The sequence below is a fragment of the Anabrus simplex genome, chromosome 6 (assembly GCF_040414725.1).
Source record: "Anabrus simplex isolate iqAnaSimp1 chromosome 6, ASM4041472v1, whole genome shotgun sequence".
NCBI classification, from domain to species: domain Eukaryota; kingdom Metazoa; phylum Arthropoda; class Insecta; order Orthoptera; family Tettigoniidae; genus Anabrus; species Anabrus simplex.
In genome coordinates this window covers 297,348,956-297,375,155 of record NC_090270.1, presented here as the reverse complement: position 1 = coordinate 297,375,155, position 26,200 = coordinate 297,348,956, and the positions used below count along the sequence as shown (strand labels likewise).

Genomic DNA, 26,200 nt, shown 5'->3' with positions numbered 1-26,200 from the left:
TCACAATTACACCCCATGTATAATTAACAGATTTAATTACTCTAACCCGTTCCGCTGCCTAGTTCGATATGCGTCAATCCCCTCCCCAACCAACCCTATCGAGCACAGAGGGTGAAAAGTAGGAATATTTCGAGTATTCTGAGCAATGTTTAAGATTAGGGAGTTATTAGCTATTTAAAGTTGTAGAATTTTAACGGGACAGATTGCATTAAAGATAGGTTATAATGCGTTAAAAGCTGTAGCGAGGGGAAAGTAGCCATATACGAGTTGGTGCGCTCTCGTGTGCATGTTATGTACTATAGTTATCACAATGGCTTCCGTAAAAGACACAGCAACTTTCTTCGCCAAAGGAACTTCTAATCAGTTTGAACATGTTCTGAAGTTATATCCTCAGGCTTTGAAGTTGAAAGCTGATAGCAAAACTAAGAAGCCAGAAGAATTGATAAAATTGGATAACTGGTGAGTACAGATATGTATAATTTTCGAAGAGATTTGGGAAACAATGTCATTGAACCTTGCTTTGTATTACGCTGCACGTAGCAGACTACTCTCGATCAAGGAATGCTCCCTGGGACAGCTCGATCTTTAGCGCGGTCATTAAATGCCAACCGTGTCACGTGGGAATCAATGTCAACTAACGTGCTTCACTAATTTTACGATTAGCAACAATTTGCTTACAATCTGTTTGGGTCTGTGGATGGGGATAGGGTGTTGGTAGCGTCATGTCGACTGTGGAGCTGACGTTTGCCTTGAAATTTATGTCCAGTTTAGCAGTCAAATACTCCTATTATATCGCGTGCAATACCATTTTTATGCTTTAAATATATATACCATATCGTAATTTACACTTTCAATTTCAAATTTAGTTAGAATAAGGGTGAACTTAATTGTTAAAACGGCAACCACTTGATAACATTTTATGAATCAAACCAAAATGGAGACTGAACAAAGAATCCGTAAAAACAGAAACATTATTAAGTTTAAGCGTGATTGATATGTTTGTAGTCGGTGATCAATTCAAGAACTATACTCTTAACAGCTTTCGGGTTGTTTTGTGAGCCTACCAAATAAGGTGTTTCTTCCGAAACGGAGTGATGATACTATTACCATTCCCTTGCAAGTTGGTGAACCATGACTCAAAGGTTCGAAGTAGTATCTTTGTAAACCACTAACTTTTTGTCGGTGAAATAATTATTCTACATGTTCTTTGCTTCCTTTCTGCCTGTCCTATTTCAAATGTAGAAAAACACGTTAGGGTTCTGTTATTTAGAGCAGGCTTAGCAAGGAACCAGGGACACTAATCTGGGTAACAGCATTAATCCTCTCGTTGCATAAATCATGTCTGTCTTTGATTCCATCTAAAAAAGATATCCCACTAAAGAAAGCAATTGTGTTCCTTCTACAGCTTAAACTCAAGCTGGTCAACAGTGGTTGAATGACATTTCTGTTTATTATATATCTTAAATTCCTTTGTTGGCCAGATCTAGTGTTTACAGTGCACTATGTCTTCTAGTATGGGCTAGAGCAATGTTGTTACCTTCATTGATCTGGCTCAGTATTACCGTTAGCCTTGACAGTATGAAAGTAACTGAGGTACGAGCAATGCTAGTAATGCCATTCCTTATGCAGTCAGTCTCTGTTATGAATGGTGTGAAAATGTTGCTCATAGGGTTGGTTGGTGCATGCGTTTCAGTGAGTAGGGCAGACTAACATGTAGGCCTAGTATGCCACTTCAGTGATTCCTAGGCTATCTATGGCAGGTAATGGTGGAGCTGTTGAGGATCGAACCAGCCTTCAGGCTGAGGATTGAACATGTAGGCCTATCATAATATAACAAGCTTTCCCCTTTGATTAAACAAATATACCTGGAGACTATGGTCAAATTTCAGTTGACTGAGAACAATTAATAAGAAATATCAGCAGTTCAGACACTTGCATGACATAGCCTGGGTTGTACCTTTAAAGTAGGTAGTTACAACCTTATGGACAGGAACCATAGTATAAGATAAGTTCTACACAGCTTTTCATGTATAGATGGTCATATTAATTTGTTGCTTGAAGTGTAGCTCAGTAAAATGGTACGATACAACTTGGAATAGGCTATAAACCTTATAAATTGCATAAGGCAGCTACGTTGTTATTGCCCACTTAGTGGCCATGATCGTTAAGGTGTTGAATCTTTATTGTCTGATGCCGTGGTTAGTCTCATTGATAGAAAGGTGGGGGAAGAAAAAACATGCTATCAGAATGTTGGCCAGCAGGGTAGAAGGGATGGTGGTATACAATTTCTAAACACTAGGTTGCATGCCAAAATCCTAGATTCGATTCTAAACCTCTGTGCAGGGTTCATATGGTGCGAGGGCACATGGCACTGTTGATTGTGATTCGTCTGTCAGATGGGGATGTTAAGCCTTGAACAGGCCCAATGGTGTTATTCAACTGAGGTAGACTATGTGCTGACAACAAGTTTCAGCCTCTCCCTTCCTCATCACCATCATTTCACACCCAAATGTGCAGGTCGCCCATGGTAGTCAAATAGAAAGATCTGCACCATTCGGGCCAAACATGTCTTTAGACTCTCAGCACTAAAAAAACGTACGTTAAATTAATAAATAAATAATTTATCTCAATACACAGCATTATATTTGTTGTTGAAAACTTGTGTACAGTATAGTACGCGCACCTTTTAGTGATAGATGGACACACTGGTGCTGAATTGGTCGACCTCGGTTATTTTCGAAATTCGTATTGGCAACCTTTGAAACACAAACTATGAATCGCTTATGCATCACTGTGCGACATCTGGCATACACTTTACGTACTAGTACTGTTGTTTACACAGGAAAGCCAAACTATAGAATTCATGCTAGGAACAAGATTCACATCAAGAATGTTATATAATGTGTGTGTGACACAGTTGTTGGCTTAAGATAATAGTTTTAGAAAATTCTTATCGGTCGATAATATTATCGATTCAATTCAATTTAATTTCCATTCAGTTGGCAGTATTACCGGAACTGGAAGAGCTCCCTTATTACTCCTCAACACCGGACAAAAATATGTCGCTAAAAGATGCACGTACTATAATTATTTGAGTGGGAATGTTCACATGGAAATAGCAACTATAGTGCTATTGAAACAATGTGCGTGTTCTGACAGTTCGCAGCACGTGGTGCCGAACAAAGGAGTGGGAGCACTGTGTTGCCACATAATCCAGCAGGAGTTACTACATCACAGTTAACATCTCTCGTTCTGCGCTAGGCTCTGCGGAAAATAATATCCATTAACGGCGATCATGAAAGAGTTAGAAAAACATTATATATTGTTGCTATTATTCCAAGGTGGCTCAGCAGTAATTTTATTAGCTCAAATATCGTAAGACAAACTCCTCATTCCCCTTCCTCATAGGCTTTAATTAGTCGGGTTTTGCCCGGTGTTGATAACCTGTCATGTGATGGTCCAGATACATCCACTCCCTCTCTTTCCCCTTCACCTTCTTCCCAAGGCTCCTTTTCTTTCTTTTCTTTTTCTTTTCCTATTCTAATTACTGTAGCTTCAGAAATTTTAAAGCTGCTGCTGTTCTTTCTACAACTTTGTTAACGTCTATCAGTGGGCCTCCATTTTTCCCTTCAGCCTCAAAATATTCCCGTAAGGCACATACCATATCGCGAGCTTGACCACAAATAGCGTAAGGCACATACCATATCGCGAGCTTGACCACAAATAGCGAAGCCATGCCTCCCCATTACGCTTGCCTTTTTTCTAGGTGAATGAATTCTAGGTCGCCCTCGTCGTTTAGCGGCGCTCTGAACAGGTTGCAACATTTTGAGTTCAGTAAATGAGACGGTGTTAAAATTACACTATACTACACAATACTATAATTTACACTACACTAGAATGCCAGCCTCAATAACGATACACTTATTAACACGAACACAATAGCACTATAATATTTAGTTGATTTAAAAAACACACTATACAGACAATGATATCACTCAAAGTAGACATTGTTAGCCCAGCCACATGTGCTACGGTATACTATATCGGCAACGTGGAACTCGGACCGACCGCCTCTCGAAGCTTTAAGACAGCGGGGGTAGGAAATGGGAGAGTGGATGCCAAGCTGGGATTGGCTGAAACGGGAGGCGTGTACTGGTTGCCATAGTAACTGCCACCTCCTACTACCACGCTGAGAGCTGTCAGAACACGCACATTGTTTTAATAGCGCTATAATTGTCAGTCTCTTGAAAGTCAATTCTAGATGATGAAAAGTATTTGGTGTGATACCTCTGAAGTTGGTAAAACATTAGCTTTTCAGGTCATTTGGCGATGTAATTAAGGATTAAATCCAAAATATGAACACTGCATTGCGTTGTTCCATTTGATCTGAAGTATAATGTTGAAAGATTTAATATTATTTTTATTAACAGATACATTGCAAATGGAAAATATCCCAGTGGCAATGGTCTCTTACAGTAGTGTAATAATAAAGTTAACATATTATAATTTTACCTTCTGCATCCCAGCACTCGCTACATTCAGCTACGCGCTGTACGACTGTCGTTTGTTTGCACGCTCGGGTAGAATGTTGTCGAGAGGCGATCAGGGCTGCCAACCTCTGTACTTAGGAACTAATGTTTCTTTCTTTCTTTTTTCTTTCACCAATGAGAATGCGAGTAGTAACGCTAACCATGGCCGATGGCGGCTGCTCCTCTTATTAGGTTATAAGAGTAAATGTACTTCTGGGGGCGGGATGGTGGGTTCCTAGACATCGCAATGAACACATCTCTCCTCTGCAATGTATTGCAAGTAAGATTTGCATTATTTTAGCTTCCTTATAATGTTATGAACTGTGGGCTGCGGAAGGAAAAATTTTGCCAGTTTACATAATTACCCAACAACAACAGGAGTACAAGCGGTTACATCGCGCATTCCTATTTATGAAATGTCCCTGTAAAATTTGTCACAAATGGAACATAATAATTGCTTTTACACAGTTGAAGTCTAAAATCTGTGGTAAATTAAGAAATATTTTATTTTTGGAGAATATAATGTATACCTACTTTACAAGTACTTTTGGTGCTACGCTCACAGTAACACACGTATGTCTTTTGTTTGTCTTACACTTTCAACAATTTTGTGTGTGATGTCTGTGTTCACTGAAATTCTTTGCTTTCGTTTCATTGCTTCAGTTGTCAATTGCATTAATGGGCGACAAAAAGCTATGGCCAATGTACATAAGAAGAATTCTGTGGACTGGTGATTTATTGGTCCAGGGATCATGCTATTTTCGTTCGAACAAAAATCATTGTGGTACTTACAACATTTCTCTGTAATGTGCAGCACCAAGTTGTTGAATGCGTCCTTAGTTGTTTTTCCGTAGACTTCCAGCCACATCACTATAATATGGTCATTTGCCTCATTGAAGAACCAAATAACATCGTGAATGCTGTTGACCTCCATTTTGCTGTTTGAACTGGCCGCTCTATTCATATGGACAAAGATAATGAGAATCCACAGACATAGCACTCCCATTCCTCGGTGCTAGCCCTGGACCTCAAGAAATTAACAAAAGACGGCACCAGCAGCGGAATACGACATAAAGGAGCCCTGTCTACAGGGCTTAAGTAGGCATTCATATTTCTCTAATAACGACGGTATTTCTTAATTTACCGCAGATTTTTCACTTCATTTAAGTAAAAGCCATTATCCCATTCCTCGGTGCTAGCTCTGGACCTCAAGACATTAACAAAAGACGGCACCAGCAGCGGAATACGACATAGAGGAGTCCTGTCTATAGGCCTTGTATGTATTCATATTTCTCTAATAACGACGGTATTCCTTAATTTACCGCAGATTTTTCACTTCATTTAATTAAAAGCAATTATTATGTTTCATTTGTGACAAGTTTTACAGGGACATTTTGTAGATAGGAATGCACGACGTAACCGTACAAGCAATACCATGGAAAGAAAATATTGCAAGAAGTCTACTACTAGTTTAAGTTTTCTAAATCCAGCATCATCATACACAAATTCACACACAACTTAAATATTTCCATTGCTTAACACTATGGCTTACAATCCTATAGGTTGAGCTTACTACTAGTTTAACATTACAAGTGATGATAAAGTGAAGTGAAACCATAACTACCCTATAACAACAACAAGAGTAGTTACAGCGATGGAAAGGAACTAAGGGCTGATGATTTCAGTGCCACATAAACTGAAGCATTGGTCATTTGCTCAAGAGTAAAGACATTTTAAAATTTTTATCTTAACTCTGTCTTGTCCCCATTGCATACAAGATGATGTGATTTTTATAATTATTTTTATTTTTTTGAATGTTTCTATTTTGATCTGTTTATACCAGTTTATTAAATTCTCATTAATAATAATCAGGGCTCTGATTCTGATGACCTAATAAGTGCGGAAAAATGACCTGTAAAAATTCTCAAAATTGACGTCAAATATGTGAGGAAATGGCCCAAAAATGTGAAGGAAAATATATATTTAGCCAAAATATTTGGATTGTTCACATTACCTTTAACTCGTAGCTTAATGGAGTGAATACAATTCATAAGTGTTATTATTAATAATAATAGATACAGAAACACCAGAGAAAATAGTATTTGTCCTTTTTTTCAATTTCAGTTCTTACAAGCAAAATTCATATTGGTAGTCATTAGAATATTATGCAATATCTGCAATACACTGATATACCACATGTTTGTTGCATATTGCTGAATGCCAAATTTTGAAATACAGTAATTTTCTTTCAACAAACAGTTATGGATGGTTTTATCTTTGGCATTCTAGCAGGTTTCTGAAATGAATCACATGTGAATAAATAAAACTCGCACTGTGTAAAACGAAACTAACAAACTCGTATATGTATGTTAATATTTACCTGGGCACTTTAAAATAAAATATATATTTGTCTGCGCTCCTGAGCTAAAGCTCACTGTGGTGCAGTACATTTTAATATTATCGTGGTTACAGAGTACGAGGGGGTATAAAAAAACGGAATTTTTTTAAAAGCTATATTATGTTTTCAATTTTTTTTTACAAAACAACCTTATCCCTTTCAAAATACTCTCCATTACAACTAATACATTTGTCCCACCGGTGCTTCCACTGTTCAAAACATTTTTTTGTAGTCATCTTTAGAAATGGCTGACAGCTTCTCCTTCGTTTTTTTTTCTTGACCTCTTCAGTGTTGTCAAATTGGTGTCTTTCATGTGTGGAAATAAGTAAAAGTCACACGGAGCCAGGTCAGGCGAGTAAGGTGCGTGGGGCAAACGGAACCATGCCATTTTTAGCCAAAAACTGTCTAACAGAGATGGCTGTGTGTGCAGATGTATTGTTGTACTGGAAGAACCAGTCTCCTGTCTACCAGAAATCGGGTCTTTTTTGACGAACACTGTTGCGCAGTCTTCTTAAAACTTCCAAATAAAAGGTTTAATTGACGGTCTGGCCTGGGGGAACAAACTCTGAATGAACTATACCCTTGGCATCAAAAAAGCAAATCAGCATTGTTTTGATGTTCGATTTGATTTGACTTGACATTTTTTTGGACGGGGTGACATTGACGTCCTCCATTGGCTTTGATTGTTGCTTTGTTTCTAGGTTGTTACCATAACACCATGACTCATCATCAGTAATGACCTCTGACAGAAAATCTGGATCAGTTTCAAGCTGTTGTTTCAAAACACGACATGTTTCAACTCAACATTCTTTTTGATTGTCAGTCAGAACCCGAGGAACAAACTTGGCAGCAACCCTTTTCATTCCCAAATCTTCTGTTAAAATTAGCTGAACCGAGCTCCAAGATAACCCACGAATCTCTGACAGTTGATTAGTTGTCTGTCGACAGTCTGTAACCACAAGCTCTCAAATTTTTTCAACATTTTCGTCGATTCGGGCAGTTGATGGATGTCCAAAACGAGGTTTGTCATCAATCGACATGTTGCCATTTTTAAACCGTGCAAACCACTTGTACACTTGAGTTTTTCCCACAGTATCATCTTTCTAAGTTTTCAACATTAAAACAGTTTCAGCAGCAATTTTACAGAGTAGAAAACAAAATTTCACAGCTGCACGTTGTTCACTTAAACTTGCCATCATAAAAAACGAAACAAGAACAAAACAGCGCCTGCAAAAACAATCACTGCAGAGGAACAGAACAAGCCAAGTCGACAACACAGGCAGCACTAAACTGGCAATGTGTTGCGCTATACACGCCTAGCCGCAGAAATGCGTACTACACAATCTTCACCCACGGCAATGTTATTCCGATTATTTTTGGGTATCGCCTCGTATTTATAAAATAAATTAATACACTCCGGTAATACAAGTTTGTGGTATAACTAGGCAAGAATTTGAAGTTGCCCTTAAATATCTACGTGGCAGGTTGATTATGTTCCTGCAGAGACAATAGTCCAATAGTCGTCACAACCAGAAGTTGTTTTCTTTTGAATAGGAATGATGATAGAAGAGTGCAAGTCCTCTGGCCATTCGCCTTTTTCGTATATTTTTTCAGTTAATTCAAAAACCCATTCCTTTGTTATTTTGCCACTGTTCTAGTCCCATGTAATGTAAATACACGCATTGTAAATATAACTATCTATTGAATAGGTGGAAAACTTTTATGTTTATAATTTATATTGCTCCATATCATAAAATGCAGAATGGAGAGTTAAATTGAGCAGAACCTTGGCGACAGTTTGGTTTCTGCAGAGTTTTGTCTACATGTGATGCCATAGTTACAATACGCTGTATGGGAGAAAGATTGTTGGGCTGCAGAAGGAATTTGTATGTATGCTTCATTGATTACGAGAAAGCGTTTGTTAAAGTGCCATGTTTGCACTTCTTGGTGATATAGTTTGCTGTTATACATTTTATATAAACATCAAAATGCAGTTATCAGGTTTGGCAATTAACTAACAGCCCCTGGACTGATACTGAAAGGTGTGAGACAAGGCTGTCTGCTCTCACCATTCTTATTTAATGTATTTGCTGAGAAAATCATCAATGAATCTTTAACAAAAACTAAGCTTGGGGTGAAAATAGGAGGGAGATTAATGCAGACCATCAAATTTGCCAATAATCAAGCTATAGTTGTGGGCAGTCCAAGAACTTCCAAAATGTTGCTAAAGAATTTGGTATGAAAATGAATACAGTAAAACCTCCCTATAACGGACACCTTCGGGACCGAAAAAAATGTCCGTTATGAAGGGGTGTCCGCCCGCGAGAGGTTATGAAACCGGTACCATTAAACGTAAGTTGGAACACAATAACCCATGTATTGTATGTGTTAACAATTCTCGCAAATGTACCTTTAATTGTATACTGTATACAGTATTGTACAATATACTGGACTGTACTCACATGAGAAAGTTGTAGATGGGCTGCTGCAGCTGCGATGCACTGTATTAAAGAGACAAAAACACTTCTATGGAAACCTCTATTGAGCACACTGTACACTATTACCGTTCACCATGTTAAAATTAAGAAGAACGTATGAGTTTTTGAAACTTCAAATCAGTATGTAGGTGTAGCAATATCTAGCACAGTACAGTAAAACATTAGCACTTGAAAAAAATCCTTAATGTTCGTTTGTTTTGTCCATTTCGGTTTAGCAATGATGTTTTCACTATGTGCAATTAAATCCTGGGTCAAATTTACACCTTTTTCATCGTTGTGTTTATAATAAAATTCTTTCAGTCGCTTAACAATGCCGAGAGCCTCACTGTACGAGGTTATTGACAGTACATTCATTTCCGTATTTTCTTCAAAGTCGTCATTAGCATCACCTTCACTCCCGCTTTCGTCGGAATCTTCATTTTTGTCCTTCTTCCCTTGGATTGACTGAAGAATCGTTTTCGTGTCTCCACTCTCACACTCTGTTGGAATATCTGAATCAATTTTGATATAGGTGTTCACTTGTACACTGTAACCTGCTGCATTAATCAACTCTTGTATTGTTTCCATGCTGCCAGGAAGGGTATCCGATTCTATTTTGGGATGTCCACTACTAGCGGGAAACCCAGCTTTCAGAAAGCAGTTACGAATTGTTGAGGCCGTGATGTTGTCCATTCATTGGTTATCCATGAAATTGCTTGGAGAACATTCAGCCCCTTTGTCGGTGTTTGAAGGGTTACTTCATTCCCGTTAAGTTCTGATACTATGTGCTTCATCACTAACTGTCTGTACATAATCTTGAAGTTCTGGATCACTCCTTGGTCAAGAGGCTGAGAAACTGATGTTACATTTGGTGGGAGAAAGACGATCTTCACATTTTGCAACTTAATGGTATCCGGATGCGATGCTGCATTATCGAGAAATAATAACACTTTTCGCTCCTGGCGTATCATTTGTCTGTCCAATTGTCCTAGCCACTCTGTCATTATTTCTCTGGTCATCCATGCTTTCGTATTTGCTTTCCATTCAGTGCCAAACTTCGTAACGTCCATATTTTTAAAACACCTTGGTTTTGCAGCTTTTCCTATCACAAGGGGCTCCTCCCGTTCTCCACTCATACTTGCACATAACAAGATCGTAAGACGGTTCTTTTGCAACTTTTCCACCAGTACAACGATTTCCTTTGAAACACAAAGTTTTGTCGGGTAAAGCACGGAAAAATAATCCATTTTCATCGGCATTCAAAATATTTTCCGGAGCATACCCGTCTATGATTGAAGGTATTTTTTGTCAACAATCTCCATATTAACACTGGATGATTCTCCGCAAATCATTCTGAAGTTGATACCATGTCGCTTTCTGAATCTTTCTAGCCAGCCATTCGAGGCTTTGAAATCTTCAATACCTAATTCTGTCGCGAATTCGAACGCTTTTGCATGTATCATTGGTCCTGAGACAGGGAAATTCTGACTTATTTTAGCGAACCACTCTAGCGTTGCCTTGTCAATGAGAGCCATGTTGTGTACGAGTAATTTACCCCTCTTATACGGACACCCTTTATTACAGACACGGACACACCATAGCCACAAGAAACTCCAATTAAACCTCTCCTAACAGACACTTTCTTTTTCAAAAGCCAACCAGGCAAGAAAAATGGCACACAGATACCAAAATCTGAAAATTAAGATCACAAATATTGTCAAAAACATCACTTTCTTAAAACAATGTCTACAAAATAATCTAACTCCTAAATTTCTTAGGAAATATAATAATAAACATAGAAGCACCTATCAAACCCAAAATACACAAAACAAAACAAACCGAATATGGCTTAAGGAAGAAATTAAATTCATGTATAGAAAGAAACAACACCTCAACATACAAATGTATGAAGCACACCTTAAAGCCTCACATGAACTACCACACACATACTGGAACAACTTCCAACAAATAACCAACGAAAAGATAGAAAATATAGCCATACAGAAGCAGAATACTCTGAACAAGAAACTCAACGCACTTAAGGCATCACTAAACCAAACCAATCATACACAGTATAGACAACGTACTACTGTTTCTACTGACAACAACCAACATATTTTCCATCCCCCACTCCAAAACCTAACTAACACAATATTCAATGGAAAAGAAACAACTATACTGAGCAAGGGACCAAAACATAACTGGAAAAACAATTCAGTTTTTGAAAATATTGTCACTATTATTACTGAAACAGAAGATGCTCTAAACAAAATACCCCAAGAAAAACAAAATGAAATTAGATATGAAATTAAAAAAACACTACCACAATATATTGATAAGATCACTCAAAAACCTCAGAATCAAGATATCACAAACCAAACACAAATTAAGGTACCCAAAAATAAAATCCAGCAAAATAACCTAATAGTAACAAAGGCAGATAAAGGAAACACTACAGTCATTATGGATAAAGAGGAATATATAACAAAAACAAAAACCTGCTTTCAAGATGAAACTTTTCAAATTAAGACTAAAGATCCTACTAACAGTATCCAAAAAAACTTAAAAACTCTCCTAAAAAACATCAATTTTCTCTTGAACGAACAGGAAACTACAAAATTAATCACCATGAATCCAGGGATACCTACAGCTAAAGCTTACCCTAAAATCCATAAAGACAACATTCCTATGAGACCCATAATAAACTACAGGCCAAGCCCTATTTATAAATTATCCAAATACATACAAAAATTCCTCAAAAAACATTATGTCTTTCAAGCAAATAAAACCATAAAAAACTCAATAGATTTTTGCAATATTACTAAGAATATAAGAATAGAACACTTCTACAAGCTAGCAACATATGATATAACAAACATGTATCCTAATATACCCACACAAAAAACTATCACTATCATAGAATCCAATCTTTATAACCACAGTAAGCTAAGCAAATTGGAAATAGAAGAATTTATAAAACTTTTACAATTCGCTATCAATAACAATTATTTCAAGTTCCATGACACTATCTATCAACAGAAAGGATTACCCATGGGATCACCAATATCAGGCATAATAGCTGATATATATATGGATTACTTAGAACACCAAGAAATTAAAAAAATAGAAAATATCATCTATTGGTGTAGGTTTGTCGATGATGCATTTATAATCATGGACAATAGATATACTAATGAAAACATAATCTTAGAACAACTAAATAGAATAGATCCCCATATTAAATTTACCATGGACACTGAATATAACAACACCATAAACTATTTAGATATATCCATAACTAGACATAACAACCACCTAACATATAACATATATAGAAAACCCACCCATACATCAAATACAATAAAGATAGACTCCACCCACCCACATGCTCATAAGAGAGCTGCATACTATAGTATGATTCACAGAGCATACAACATTCCACTTTCAAAGGAAAATCTAAATAAAGAACTAAACACAATCCACGAAATAGCAAAACAAAACGGATATAAAAGAGAAATGATAAACCGGATCATCAACAAAGTCAAAAACCAACCTAAAACCAAGCTAACCAGAATCACCAAAAATAAAAAAGAATATGCACTGTTTACTTACAACAATAACCATATACATCCCATAACAAATATTTTCAAAAAACAAGGCCTAAAAATAGCATACAAAACTGCACGCAATAACACCAACATACTATACAATTCCAAATCAGTTAATAACATAAATAAATACAATCACTTTTAATCGCCTCAAATGCAACGACTGCCGAGCCAGCTATGTAGGGCTCACTGGTAGAAGTTTTTTAATACGATATAATGAACATGTCAACGCCGTCAAACACAGACATTTCTCAGCTATGGGTCAGCACATTGACGATCAAAAACATAATTTTACGGACATTAAGAACGACATGCAAATCCTCAATATGAATTCAAAAAGTCCCTTGCTCAGCATAATAGAAGAATTTTACATAAATTTAGACAAATATGTCAATCCGAACTCCAACTTAAATGAAAGTATAGACAGAAACAATATTCTTTTTCATGCAGTAATTCCCTTATTAAAAGATTTCTACATCAAAAGAATAAGTAAACAAAAATCTATACGTTCAAATCAACCGCCCCAAGACTTCCTCCCCTCCAACCCCACTCCCATTACTAACACTCCACCCATCCCCCCAAACCTCCCCTCTACCGCCACTAACTACAATCTCAGAGCAACACGTATCAGATCTCAACAGGCAGCTACAAAGAATGCACGGTTCCAACACCTTACGTAAGTAAAACGACATACGATTTACTATTACACTTTCATACCACACCATTATCACACTTATTATTTCTATTTCCAGATACTGTACCTTGTTTTTACAACATATACGCTTCCATGATAAAATCAACGTGCATCAAGACGCATAATTTCAACACGCTCTGACAAATGTCACCAACTTAAAACATCACGACATATGGATGAAAAACATGCTCCATTAATATATTCAAGATTTCTAATAACTCCAACATTAGTAGCTGCCTAAAATATCTCCAGATATATAACTATTACCTGATCTGCTAGCGGATTATTCAAATACTTACCTAACCGTTTTTTACATATAAATATTTTTACGGACCCATTTTACCGGAACACTATATCTAAGACTGTTGTGAAAAATTTGTCAATCCCATTTATTCCAAAACAATGTACATGTAGCACCATATATCAATAATTAATGCAATGTGTTTTTAACCAGGCATATATGGCATACATATACCATTGTTTTAGTTATATGCCCATTTTAACAGCATTATTTAATGCCTATACTAAGCAAATGGTTTTTATTTATAAAATTTTAACCCTATTCCAAGACTCAATCAAGAATAACAGGCTTTATAAACTGATTTTAGCATCTAAGATATATGCCAGTAAGGTGTTACATTGATATTTCAGTCAAAAGTGTTCAAACCAATGTCCTACATTTTCATATGACTAATCAATAGCCAATTTGTGTAATTTATGAACCAACTTTAAATGTATATTGTTAAACTTGCCACTGTTGATTTGCACAAATGTATGTATATTCCACATTGTATAACCCAAAAAATTGGATGGAGTAGCATAAAAAATAACATGTGACTTCATGGATGATGCACACTAGTTAATCAACTACCTTCACACTGTGTGCTAAAAAACTCAAAATTGACACATACAATAGCCCAAATGTACCAGACATACCAACATTTATGATCGGTCAAATTAATTTAAGCTTTTACCACTACATGTGATGTTTTTGTAAAAAATGCATTTTTAATGCATGTCAACTGAAGATGACCCCCTAGGGGTCGAAACTAGTCTTGACTATATTTACCAGCTTAATGTAAATTAATTTTGTATTGATAAGGTGGAGACTCGTATTTATATTGTTTTTTGTAAAGTAATATCTATCAATACGGAAATGAAACTTATAAACAACACTGCGCAAAAAGTAAGCGAATACATACTGTACAGGACACAAATACAGAATTTTTTGAAAAAGAGAGTGTCTGTTAGGAGAGGTTTAATTGGAGTTTCTTGTGGCTATGGTGTGTCCGGGTCTGTAATAAAGGGTGTCCGTATAAGAGGGGTAAATTACTCGTACACAACATGGCATTTAATTACGGACCTAGAAAATCGTCCGCCAATGAGGGGTGTCCGCCGGTGAGAGGTGTCCGTTAAGACAGGTTTTACTGTATTAATAAAACAAAAGTCATGATGTTTAGTAGGAACCCACATCCATTGCACGTGATGATCAGTGGTGACCCTGTACAACAGGTAGCACAGTTCAAATACCTTGGCCAGATCATAACAGGAAACCGTAAGTGCCATACTGAAATAAAAACACGAATAGCAAAGCAAGCCTTCAGAGATAAACAGTCCCATCGTCTATGTCAGAAAATAATGTCCCTCACCTTACATGAAAGAATACCTAAATCTTATGTTTGGCCTTGTTTCAATCTATTGGAAATATATGAACTAGTTGAAATATACACCTGGACATGAAACGCACACAATGATGTGAAATACTACGCAACTTCAATAAAGTTTTTGGTTTTGGTTTAAAGACACTGTCGTGTGTTTGTGGAACACGGAACGAACCTGTTGGTCTTGTTTCAATCTACTCGAAAGTATATGAACTAGTTGAAATGTATACTTTGACATGAAATGCACACAATGACATGAAACACTTGGCACTTAAAAAGTTCTTGGATCTGGGTTTAAAATACTGTCGTGTGTTAGTAGAACCCTGAACAGACTTGTCTGTCTTGACACTATCAACTTGAAACATGTAAATCAGTTGAAATAAAACATAATGACTAATTATACACACATTCACATGACACGCTTGGCCCTTTAAGAAAGTTCTTGGATCTGGGTTAAATTACTGTACGTGTTTGTAGAACACGGACAGACATGTTGATCTTGTTTCAATCTGTTAGATAGTGTATGAACTAGTTGAAATGTATACATTGATATGAAACGCTTGGTACTTTAAGAAAGACCTTGTATCTGGGGGTTAAAATTATTGCTGTGTGTTTGTAGAATACGGAACATACTTGTCAGTCTTGTTTCAGTCAACTTGAACATATATGAAACAGTTGAAATGAAACATATGCCCAATATAAAAATTGCTTTGCCCAGGTAATCCTGCAGTGCTTTTGTATAGTATGGAACAAACTCGTTGGTCTTGTGGAAATTTGATGTTATGAACTATTGGTAGTTTTAAATTGGCTGGGGGAACATCCTTCATTATGAAACAACTGCTTTTGAAGTTGAAACTGTCATCTACTATTGTTGATGTAGAATTGATGATGGTATGGCCTTGGCTATGGCACCGTGCTTTGAAGGTGGGTGTCTGAGGAAAAGGAAAAGAAAAGAAATGAGAAACTTAGTGTGTGTTCGGGTTTTGATTGTAAAGTGATATGAATATTACTTACTCACCCTGTTCCTGCTCGTGTTGACCTGCCATAGAAGAGTGGAAAGCATTCTGTTCGACTGTGCTTGTGTGTGTGGTGCTTATTGTTGGTTAGGAGAGGGGGTGAAGGGAGGGTGGCTTGCTTTGGGTTGGTTAAGGTGTGGAGGGGGTGTGCGAGGGTGGGGGAGTGATTCGTCGAGCCGTTCTGCCTGGATATGTCTTGAGGATGAAGGGATGAATGGCCTCCTAAAGAATGTTTTTTCGGTGGATTCGTTCAGATTATGATTACAATTAACTTGTTGGTCTAACGATGTGTAAAACATTTCTTTGATATCGAGTAGAAGTCCCTTTTCCATGGTTTCAATAATTTGTAGGTTTTTGTCTATGTCGAAAAATTTATGATTGGATTTGTGCATGTGCACTTTCGTGCACTTTCTTAAAGTACCAAGCGTTTTATGTCAGTGTGTACATTTCAACTAGTTCATACACCATCTAATAGATTGACACACGACCAACAAGTCTGTCCATGTTCTACAAACACACGTGCAGTAATTTAACCCAGATCCAAAAACTTTCTTAAAGTCTCAACTAGTTCATATATTTACAAGTAAATTGAAACAAGGCCAACAGGTCTGTTCCGTGTTCCACAAACACACCACAGTGTTTTTAAACCAGAACCAAGAACTTTCTTGAAGTTGCCTAGTATTTCATATCATTGTGTGCATTTCATGTCAAGGTGTATATTTCAACTAGTTCATATATTTTCAGTAGATTGAAACAAGGCCAACAAGTCTGTTCTGTGTTCCACAAACACACAGCAGTATCTTCAAACCAGAACCAAAAACTTGCTTAAGTGCCAAGCGTTTCAAGTCAAGGTGTATATAATTTATCATTAAGTTTTATTTCAGCTGGTTCACATGTTTTCAAGTTGATTGTAACAAGACCGACAAGTCTGTTCCGTGTTCTTCAAACACAAGACAGTATTTTTAACCCAGATTCCGAGACCTTTCTTAAAAAAGTGCCAAGTGTTTCATGTCATTGTTTACATAATTAGTCATTATGTTTATGACAACCTATTGATATGTTTTTAGGCAATTGCCATTGTGTGAATAATTTTTCCATGATGTTTTATGTCAACCTTTTGACATGTATGTAGGCAGTCCTCATAATGATTGCTATCAGATTCCTGATTTAATTATCTGCAAGAACTGATGATGACTCCAAGGGCGTCGAAACCGGTCTTCGCTTAATAAATTCAAAATATTTTACATTGTGTTGAATGGTGGAACATTATTATTATATTATATTAGTCATACGTCAACACGGCAATGAAAATCATAACCTATGAAAATATTAATATATCATAGAAAGATAATCATATGTATATGCTTTGTTCTAATTGAAATGTTTCATACTGATACACTGTAAGAGTAAACAACACTTCAACAACCTGAATGAAACTTGAAGTTATACCTACTACAGTGATAATATCCTCCCTCCTCTCATTGCAAAGCAATGCAATCCACATTACATAAAAGTGCCAATGTGTCGTCGCTCTCTAGAGATGTGGATTTCAGATTAGGAGTGTAAAAGATTCTTACTTTATTTCACAGCTTTTGAACTGAGTATTTGACCAGCTCGAAGGATGTTCAGATATGTTGATTGCCCAACATAAAAACATATAAAAATGACTAAATAATAATGCAGAACAAAAAAACTGAAAAAAAAAAGTTGTAACCAGTTACTAAAAATGACAAAATAATGAGGTACCTAAAAGTGAAAAAATGACCTAAAAATTAAAAGAAATGGAAAAAAATGTCTTGAGTATGTATAACTTCTTTTTTTCTTTAACTTTTACTGTATTCACTCTTTTGTGGCACATCTCCAACTGCACAAATCTTATAAGCTTCCCTCATTTGGAATATGATACATCCTGTCCATGCATATCTTATGGTGAAACCCATGTATGGCATAGCGTGTTAGGATGTATCTTTGTTCTTGGGTCTCCTTTGTCCAGTTTCTCTTCAGCATGATGTCGACGATGTAAAAGTCTGCATGTATCTCTCCTCTTTGCTTCTCTTCTCTTTAGAACTTCAGTGTAGGGCCCCATAGATGGTGGGAGCATCTGCCTTCTGTAGTCCTTGAAATTGTTTCCTTAATTGATAGACCCTTCTTGTTGGTGCTGTTTTCCCCATTCTCAATGCACATTTGAGAAAACATGTTTTTTAATTTTATTTTCAATTTTTCAATGTTGCTCATTGTTACTTTGCCCCAGATAAGTTTCAGTCGATCTGTTGCTGTGGGAGAGAGTATTGTTGAATGGCATCATTGCTGTGCTCAAGGACAGGACAGCTAAATTCTTTGTGATGAAGATTGCTTCCATAGCTGCTGCTGTTTTCTCTTGTATGTGGTATCTAAACATTTTAGTTATAGTTTGCAGGGTCATTTTGTGATATCTGAACTTGTTGCCATAGGTTCCCCGTTTAATGTGAAGGTGTCCTTCATCAAGGTTTTTCCTCCTTTTCCGAATCTCATTTGAAGAGTCTTCTGTAGGTTAATTGTGAACTGATTTTCCTTCACCCATTTTTCCAATTCTGTAAGAACTACTCTCATTCCTCCTTTGTTCATGGATCCCAGTACCCATACCATGTTGTCTGCATGTAAATCGTGTGATGTAGGACGTCCGTGATCTCTGCTGTGTTGCAGTGTTGAAGAGGACGGTACTCACAGGGTCAACTTGTAGGACCCCATTTGTCTGCTTGAGTATTTCCGATGTGGTGACACCATCATGAGAAATTTAGTGCCAGGATGTTATCGAATGATTTGTTGAATGGATGCATGTTCCCAGTCATGTTTTTAATCTTCGTTACTAGGATTTTTCTGTTTAAGAAGTCGAGTGCCTTTCTGTAGTCATTGAAAATTGCATATCTTCCTCTTGGGTGTCCATTATCTCCTCTATTTTAACTACACGACTCTTGCCACACACCAATCCGAATTGGCATTCTGGTATCTTTGCTTCTAGTTTGGTTGTTATGATTCTTGTAAAAATTTTGAAAAGTTTATTTTATAATTGTTAGGTTATTCAGTCTGTCAAAACTAAAATAAAATTTAGAAAACACCTGAAAAGAAAACTTTTGACAACAAATTATACCTGAAAAAGAAACAACTTAATAAAATTACTGTAGAATAATGCAGAATTGGAAAGATTGTTCATCAGTGCAACTTCTCCTCGGTCCGAGTTGGGGTCGTTCATCTCTCCTTTTCCTTTACATAATATTTTAACTGTCGAGGTCCTCCAGTTTTCAGGTCTTACTTCAGTCCATAGGCAGCTGTTGAATAGTTTTATGGGGGTTAGTAAAATATTTATTGTGATCGCTAAGGGACCTGTGCTTTTTTGCGATTTCTGCAGAGGTTATTTAAATGTTGCTTTCCCCTGTTGACCCCCGTGAGGAAATATTATTGTGAGCTCCTGAGGAGTTTCCAGATATATTGAGTGCACATTCCTTGATTCAGGATACCCACTGATTTAGTTGGAACAAAATATTTACAGGAACTCGCCTTATTAATTCAGCAGTTTCCAAATGGACTCTTATTGGGTGTCAGAATCAGCGGCCTCATGTTTCCGATAAGTTGTTTCTTCAGCTGAACGTCTCCCCTTTCGTAGCCATGACTTGACATGTGGTTGTGGGTTAAATATATGAACAGGAGGTCCAACGCTGCTTATGGAAATAAATCCGCTTGATCTTGCAACCAGCAGCCTATTTCTCTTTTCAGTGTGGATCTCATTCATGGTACTGAAAGTTCTTTCAGCTTCTGCAGAAGAGATGGGAATGGTCTGTACAGTCTTGATTAAAGGCATCAGCTCCACTGGAATTTCCTTGGTCTCGACATACTTTCTAAAAGCATTAATGTAACTCTTCTTGTCTGACATGTGGAAACAGTCACAAAGGTTGCCAACATTCTCATCACCATAGCAGATATCCAAGGTAGAAATGGAGGGCCAATTATTTTTGTATAGTACCTTTGAATCACTGATAACTTTTGTCATTCTCTCATGTCTCTGCTGATTAGAACTGGAACCAAGATGAGATGATGTGGACACATTTTCCATATGCCTGTTATTTACATTGTTCATAAGACTTCTGAAAAACTGCTTTCTGTCAATTTTTACAACTTTTTAATGATGTAATCCTATGTTTCTAAACTTTTTGTTTTCTGCTGCTTTAAGAACTGTTCTGTAGTATTCTCCAGAAGCTGAGTTACACATAGATTCAAACACTTTTGTAGTGCGCTTGATTGCATTTTGAGCCTCTGTCAGACTTGTCTCTCTTTTCTGCAACTCTAATGACAAATCAGCTAACTCAACAAGAGCATCATACATAATTGCAATATTTTCTAGAAATTCTACACATGTTAACATATTTTCTAGACCTTGGAATTTTGCCCTTTCTTTGGAGTCTCTCTGGTGGTCATTTATGGCCTCACTAAAATGTTTTACTAGTGCACTATAGTTTTCCCAGACAGCTTTTACAGTTTTCTAGCTTGATGCTACACATCTTATTGTAAATATTTTCCCAATCTTCATAACTCTTTGTTCCAGTTTAGCAGCACAAATGTTGAGTTCCCTTTGATTTTTGGGAGACATGCTGTATAAAGAATACAATTTGTCAAAGAAAGAATGGAAATGGTTAACACCTGTAACTTCATTTCTTGTATCAGAAACGGCCAATTCCAAGCGATAGTTTAAACAGTGCCAGATTACTATATCTGGAAATAATTTTAAAAACTGTGCTCCAACTCCATTTTTTGTACCTAACATTACAGAGGCCCCATCACATGCTAGTCCAACTAAATGTTCTGCCAGAAAGTTTTCATTCATCCCATATGAAGAAAGATTCTTCAATGTCTCTCGAGTAATAATGTCTGCTATAGTTGATTCAAGTTCTATCAAGTCCCAGAAAAAGGAAACTACTTCAGAATTATCTGAAAGAGCATAGGGTAGAAATTCAGTAAGACTTACATTACTTTTATACAGGATCTTTATTTATGCTAGGCAAGGACTTTCTCGCTTGACCTTGGCCGCCGATGACAGGCCGCTACCGGCCGCTGGCGCACACGGTTTCTGGCACTTCCTGCAGTTGCTGAGAGCTGAGCTCCGAGATAGTAGGGTGTTCAATGAAGCTACTGCGTACTGTATTTCGTATTGTATAGTGTTTTATTGTGATTGTGTATAGTGCTGTAATGTATGTGAAATATTCATTACGTGAACGTGTATATCTGCACAATACTTCATTAAGTGCAGAAAATCGTGCGCTAGGACAAGACAAAATTTTCGAGCGAAATTTCCAGGGAGACCCATTCCTATCAATTGGACAATAAAACTGGCCAAGAGATTCAAACGTACAGGTTCAATAAACAATAAAAATAGACGTAAAGGTGGTTATCTCCTTATTGAAGTGTGTTTGGTACGAGGATCATAAGTAAAAATCTGTGGCCCCCTCGTAGCCCAGATTTAATGACATGTGATTTTTATTTGTGGGGAATGTTAAAAAATTTCGTTTATGGGAACATCCCTCAATATAAGAGCTCCAATTGCATCCATCAGTGCTGAAGAACTTTGTAGAATAACCAAAAACTTCATTAGGAGATGCCAATTATATTTGGCAGCACACGGGGAACATTTTCAGCATAAACTGTAAAAATGGTGAGTAAACTGCATGGTAATGCATGATAATGATTTTGAGCATAAACTGTAAACATGGTGAATAAAATGCATGGTCATGATTTTGAGCACCGTATTCTGCCGTACATACACACGCGCGGTAGCCGGCAATTGAACCGTCACTGGCGGCCAAGGTCGAGCGAGAAAGTCCTTGCCAAGCATATATAAAGACCCTATAGACGTGGATATCCGTAGTAAACAATGTTGTCAATGCGTTCTCAAGATGTAATGTATGTCCTAACGTATCTGCAGCGTTAGTCTGTTTGAAGTTCCTGCTTCTAGTGTAGTATTGACACTGTCGTCTACATGAGGCATTTTCTGGTTACACGAAATTGTTGTTCGACCTACCTTCTTTTATTTGGATACTTTTAGCAGCGTTTTTTAGCACTTCACGACATACTATGACTTTTATCCAACTTTCCAAGACGTCTTAATCTATACTGCCTCCAATTCGACTACATATTTTCATCCTAATTTTAAATATTGGACTCAAACATGATCAAATACTGTATCTTTTAACTGTCTTGTTCTTGTCTTGTGATGCCTTGGTTTTGATATTCTGTTTTCCAAACGTGATATATATATATATTGTTCAAGCTTTTTATCAAAAAGAGCCATTTCAGTGTCAGACATGGATTATTTTTTTAAAAACAATGTGTGACAATTACTTTTAGACAAACATTTCAATTTTTCAAATGTTTTTAGTATAAGTTCTGTTTTATTCAATATTTTTGTGCTATAATCATTTTGCTTCCACAGTATCAACACTTGTAAATATTCATCAATACGTTTTATGTAAACTATTATGATTCCTTAGACCAGTGTGTGTGTTTTAAGATTGATTAAGGCTGATGATGCCCAATAAATAGTGGGCGAAACATGTACCATTCAAATTTCTGGTAATTTCTATTTGTATTTAACCACACAATAGTGGAGTAAATTGTATTGAATAGGTGGTATTAAAATTACTCCTTGTATAAACTTTGTGATTAGCTGTTTTTCAATAGGGAATAATGACGAGAGTAATGGTTTGTAACACAGTAGGTCTGTAATACATGTGCGAATTTCATGTTTGAGTAGTACCGTAATGTGTGGAGTACCGCAAGTCTACGCTACTCTTGATTAGTACCGCAACATGACAAATACCGTGGTTCTACTTTTGTAGCGATAAGTACTATTATGAGGGGCCAATGACTTGGATTTTGGACTCCTTTCGAATACAAGCGTCATCGATTCAGTATCGTTCTATAGAAGCAGTCCCTTGGTCAGTAATACTATTGTGTTACGCCAGCTTCTATGCATGTAAGGGACTGTGGGTCGGTTCCACTGATTCCTTTTTAAATTCATATCCATCCATTCATTCTTCGTCCTTTTAATTTGTCATTTCATTTCGTACCATTAGGGGCCAATGACCTAGATGTTAGGCCCCGTTAAACAACAATAATTTTTTGTGGATCAACTAAGGCAGCATTTGTAACATTTTTCACACCAGGTGTCAAAACTTGTCTCTTGGGCCAGGAAGTTGTAGACCAGTGTTTGTCCCTGGCTTTGCTGTCCCATTCACATAAATAACAAGGGAATTTAGTGTATCCTGCTTGTTGTCCTAATAGAATACCACACACCTAGAAAGTTTCCGTTATAAAGTAGTACAGCCTTTAAGCTCCTCTTAGAGGAATCCACAAATAATCTCCTTCAGAATTGCAATCCCTCCCTAGCCGTTCTATCAATCCTCGAATGTCACAGCAGTAGGTCAGATCATCTTCCTTCTTGAAATACTTCCTGAACTCCTTATCTCTATGTCTATACCAAGAAAAGGTAGTTCCAGGCGCAAGAAGGTTTTTTTCTTTCAGTCGTGACCCTAGCAGTTCACTTTTTCCCTTCGTGAGACCAAGGTCCCGTATCAGATCACTCAACTCCGACTGTTTAAACAATAGGGAACATGCATGATCCGGGGTTTTAATTAAAAATATGCTAATCTGATTCAAAATTGCATGCAGAATTCAAAAATGTGATCAGAATGTACAAATAATAACTCCAAACATGATAAAAATCTACGAAAATGTAACGTCACGCAAGTACACGATCTCATTGGCCTGACGTCATCGTACAGATTGACTGAATTAGCAGACGAAATAACACATAGTGTGCTGTGAGAAGCAGGATACACTTTGCGTATTTCTACTTTACGTTAGTGTCTAATATGGTTAAATTCGAGGTCTATACATTGGATAATAATCTGAGTGGTATATTTTAGACTTAAAATGAATCCTGCGCAGACAGTGAGGCAGAAAACTTATAAATGGTGTAGAGTTCCGATGTGCAATAGCACATCGCATACCATACCAAACAAATTGTTTATAAACGTTGCAAAGAAGCTAAAACTAGGGAGAAATGGATTTTGGCGAGCTGGAGAAATGCTGGTGATATATCGGAAAAGTCTACAGTTTATTGTTTTGAAGATTTTAACGTAAGATGAATTTGTTTGAATATTCAAATCACTTTTCCATGTCAGCTGTTCTAGTGGTAATACTTTAAATTTTAATGTATGATGCTTTATTTAAATGCTTCAATTACATCTTGGAATATGAAAGTAATAAACAGTGCATTAAATAATGCCGATTATTGAAGTATTCTCCAAACCTAACCTATGTTTTGGGTGATCCATGTCAAGATAATAAATCAAAGGGGTTATGAACCATTTTGACAGCTCTAATTCTACCAATATATCTTGGCATGGGACAGTTATGTATGTCTTTATTGAAGAGCTTAATTGGTAAAGAAATTTAGGCTATATCTAAATACTCTATAATGTAACAAAGAATAGGCGTGTACATCATGAAAGGAAACAACGTGAATTTAACAAATGTATAACTACACAAAACCAATGCTTGTCTGTTGGGGTCTTATAAGTTAAGGGCTCATTTATAATAATTATCATAATATTAATGAAATAGATAACATAATTGCACACAGGTGAAAATAGTGATGTAGGTGTTTAAAATATTATCCAACTTAGCCTAAGTTTTACGATATACAAGTCAAGTCAATAAACCGAAGGGTAAAAATACCGCGCGAGTTGGCCGTGCAGTTAGGAGCATGCAGCTGTGAGCTCGCATCCAGGAGATAGTGGGTTTTGAACCCCACTGCCGGCAGTCCTGAAGATGGTTTTCCGTATTTTCCCATTTTCACACCAGGCAAATGCTGAGGCTGTACCTAAGGCCACGGCCGCTTTGTTCCCATTCCTAGGCCTTTCCTGTCCCATCGTCGCCATAAGACCTATATGTGACGGTGTGACGTAAAGCAAAAAAAAAAAGTCACAGCACCCAAAGACATTCCTGTATTGAGCGACTAAAATGTCACCAGGACACTTTTCTTTCCTGATATGCTCAGCTTGTTAAAAGCCGAATGTAATTAATCTTATTGGCTTCACGCCCCGCTAACTACTTCTACGATTTTCGGAGACGCCGACGTGCAGGAATATAGTCCTGCAAGAGTTTTTTTACATGCCAGTAAATCTACCGACACGAGGCTGACGTATTTGAGCACCTTCAACTACCACCGGACTGAACCAGGATCGAACCTGCCAAGCTGGGGTCAGAAGGCTAGCACCTCAACAGTCTGAACCACTCAGTCCGACTTGTGAAAACTAGATGAAGTCATATTTATCTTTATCATGTTTAACTTTTTCCCTCCACAAAGATATTTAATTCTCTTTCATGGGCCCCGGAAGTGGGTAGGCCAGTTGTCCCAACCATAAATATATATTTTTTTGGGAATGATAGATTATAGCCCTGTAGTACTATGATCTTTCTTTCTTTCCTTCTTTCTTTCTTTCTTTCTTAATCAGTTTATCCTTCAGGGTTGGTTTTCTCTCGGACTCAGCAAGGGATTTCACCTCTACCACTTCGAGGGCAGTGTCCTGGAACGTGAGACTTTGAGTATGGTGATGCAACTGGTGAGGAGGGCCATTACCCCGCCCAGGCGGCCTCACCTGTTATGCTCAACAGAGGCCTTATTGGAGGATGGGAGGATCGGAAGGGATAGACAAGGAAGAGGGAAGGAAACGGCCGTGGCCTTAGGTGCCTGGAGGAGAAGTAGGAAAATACGAAAAACCACTTC

General features: G+C 37.2%; 1 protein-coding gene across 1 annotated transcript in view; it reads left to right on the top strand.

The window, feature by feature from the left end:
- Nucleotides 1-293: 293 nt before the first annotated feature.
- Amun (protein amun) overlaps nt 294-26,200 on the top strand; it is a 93,191-nt gene continuing 67,284 nt past the window's right edge. The window contains exon 1 of the mRNA XM_067149341.2: nt 294-459. Coding sequence (XP_067005442.1) covers nt 311-459 — 149 coding nt within the window. The 5' untranslated portion in view covers nt 294-310. The remainder of the gene's footprint in view (nt 460-26,200) is intronic.